Below are 2,602 nucleotides of genomic sequence, written 5' to 3'. Positions count from 1 at the left end.
CGGTACGGGGTGAGGTGGGGCGATGGAGAGGCGGTATAGTCGCCCTGGGAGAAGTGGGGAGGAAGAAGCGTATGGCTGGGAGTGAGGGACGATGCGGCAGTGGGGGAAGGAGGAGCAGAGGTGCGGCAGCCCTGCTGATGCGGCACAGGGACGGGTCTGACCCCCCTGACCCCATTACCCCTCCGCCCCGCTACCCCTCCGCATTAATCATACCTGCATCTCGCCGCACATTTCTGGTGCAGCACTCCCTCCTGGTGCATACCGTGAAGTATTCCGTTCACCTCCCGACCACCCCCCTCCCGACCCCCACCACCCCCCTGTGTGTGTGCCGCAGGAGTTCGCCGACCCCCACCTGGACCCCGCGCTAGGTCGCCTGCCCGCACACCTGGCGCCCCTCCGCATCAAGAGTGTGCTGGTGCAGCCCGTACACGTCGCCAATAACGACCGGGTCCTCGCAGTGGTGCTGGCGCTCAACAAGAGGGAGGCGGAGGGAACCAGTGACATCTTCTTTGAGCCTTTCTTTACGGATGCGGATTGGTGGGTGGGTGGGTGGGTGGGTGGGTGCGTTTGGGTGGTGGTAGTGGCGGTGGTGGGTTAGGGAAGGAGGGAATGTGAAGGCTGGGGTGGGGGGGATGGGTGGATTTGGAAGAGGGACGTTCTTGTGCTTGCTCTCAACCTCCTCCCCTCCTTATCTTTAATCCGCCCCCCCTTCGTTACAGCACTTTTTTTACTACTTTTCCGCCGCCTCTACACCTACCTACCTTTACTTCTTTACGGCTTGGCATTACTGCTTTTCTTCTGCGCTTATTATAGTCTTGGCGGCTAGGTAGGTAGTTTTCCGACATCTTCTTCACTACGTCATCCCGAGGTCGCCGCACTTCAAGAACGCCTCTATGGTCAGTTCTCTACGTCTGGTACACTCTTGCCCTGGCAGCAGCTTCACTCGTTCGTGGTTCGTCCTTCCCCCCGCGCCTTCCTCCCCTTCACACCGCCCTGCCCGCTCCTCAGCGACGCCATGGCGCTGTTCGCCTACGAGATGGAGGACCTGCTCAGCGAGAGGACCTTGGAGCTGTCCCTGCTGTCGGCGCTGTCAGTGGTGGGGCACGACGGGGCGCACCCCAGTGTGGCGGTGCAGGGCGCTGTGGGCGGCGGCGGGGCGGAGGGCGGTGGCGGCACCTCCACACCCGGCGGCCCCTCCAGCGCGGTCTCCTTGTCGGGGGATGAGGACTTCATTCGGTCGAGGCTCATTCAGATGTACCTGCCGGAGTGCAAAATGTGGGAGCGGAATGGGGGGCGGGGAAGGGAGCGGGGGCAAGGGGGGGAAGGGGGAGGGGGGGGTGTTGCGAGTTGGGGCGGGGAAAGGAAAGAGGCGGAGGAGGACGGGGGAGGTTTGGGGGAGGGGGGGGGGACTTGATTTGGGCTTTGAAGCGGAGGAACGGACTTTCCCAAGGCGGGCGGCTCCGGGGGAGGACAACAGCCTCCTGCAGAGGTTTCTCCGCAACAGGTTTCTCGGCGATCTGGGTTACGCTAGGGGGCGTTAGCGGTGTTTTTCCTTGACTTTGCATAGACCATATCCCGCCCGCTCCATCCCTCGTCATATTGACCAGTATCTCGTATCGCGGTCATGATGGCGATCTCCCCGATCCGCTATCCCCATCCTGAACCTGCTATCCCTGCTATTCCAGGGTTTTCACGTATCAAATGTAAAACACCCCCCGCCGTATCTGCTTCAATCGCCAGTGGTTCGCCTTACCCCCCCTCCTTTCCTCAAGCCCCATGCCGCAACCACTGACCCCCGGACCACGGGCCGTAGTTCCCCTTCCTCCTCCTTCCCCTTCCTACCCAACCCTATTTAACGTATCTACTCCTACCCTACCCAACCCTACCCAACCCTACCCAACCCTACCCACCCCTACCCTACCCACCCCTACCCTACCCACCCCTACCCTACCCTGCCCCCCAGGGAAAGCCCCGGCTCTCACGGAGGCATCATGTTCAACCGGAACTCCTTCTCCGCCGCAACCGCAACCGCCAACCAGATGCGGGCGTCGATGGACCGCAAGCGAACCGCGGGTCTGTCGCTGTCGCTGATTGGGGACGGGGGCCCCGCGGGCGCCAAGCGGCCAGGCTCCGGGCCCGGCCTGGGCGGCAGCAGCTTCTCCCGGCGCAGCGACCTGGCCCTCCCTAGCCACCGCATGAGCCTGGCAGTGAGGGCGGCGGCGGCCAGGAGCTTCGGATGCTACAGCAGCGCGGCGGTGCAGGTTAGGGGGGGCGGCGGTTTCGCGGCAGGTTAGGAAAAGGGTGGAAGGGAGGAGGGTAGTAGAGGGAGGGTGTACCTATGGTGAGGTGAGAAAGTGTTGGGACCTCCTTTCGCCCCTCCCCGGGAAGCGTGTGGCGTGGCGTGGCGTGGCGTGGCGTGGCGTGGTGTGGCGTGTTTTTTGTGTGTTTTTACCTTTTGATTTCTGCACGTGCAGCCCTGGCCCCCACCAACGCCACACCCCTCCACATCATCTCCCCGCACATCTACATGTAACCTCGGGGCCCCCGCTGTTTGCGTGTAGGGCACATCCTTCCGCTCCTGTGGGGGTGCGGGGGAGGAGGA

General features: G+C 63.1%; 1 protein-coding gene across 1 annotated transcript in view; it reads left to right on the top strand.

Annotated features, from left to right (window-relative positions):
* Positions 1 to 2,602, top strand: part of VOLCADRAFT_99277 (uncharacterized protein) — a gene marked incomplete at both ends in the record, with an annotated part of 15,283 nt that overhangs the window by 4,616 nt on the left and 8,065 nt on the right. Inside the window, 3 exons of the mRNA XM_002958061.1 lie at positions 335 to 537; positions 1,009 to 1,275; positions 1,964 to 2,207. Coding sequence (XP_002958107.1) covers positions 335 to 537; positions 1,009 to 1,275; positions 1,964 to 2,207 — 714 coding nt within the window. The remainder of the gene's footprint in view (positions 1 to 334; positions 538 to 1,008; positions 1,276 to 1,963; positions 2,208 to 2,602) is intronic.

Source organism: Volvox carteri, assembly GCF_000143455.1.
Source record: "Volvox carteri f. nagariensis unplaced genomic scaffold VOLCAscaffold_85, whole genome shotgun sequence".
Taxonomy (NCBI): domain Eukaryota; kingdom Viridiplantae; phylum Chlorophyta; class Chlorophyceae; order Chlamydomonadales; family Volvocaceae; genus Volvox; species Volvox carteri.
The sequence above is the reverse complement of the archived record's forward strand: the minus strand, read 5'-3'. Positions and strand labels throughout refer to the sequence as shown.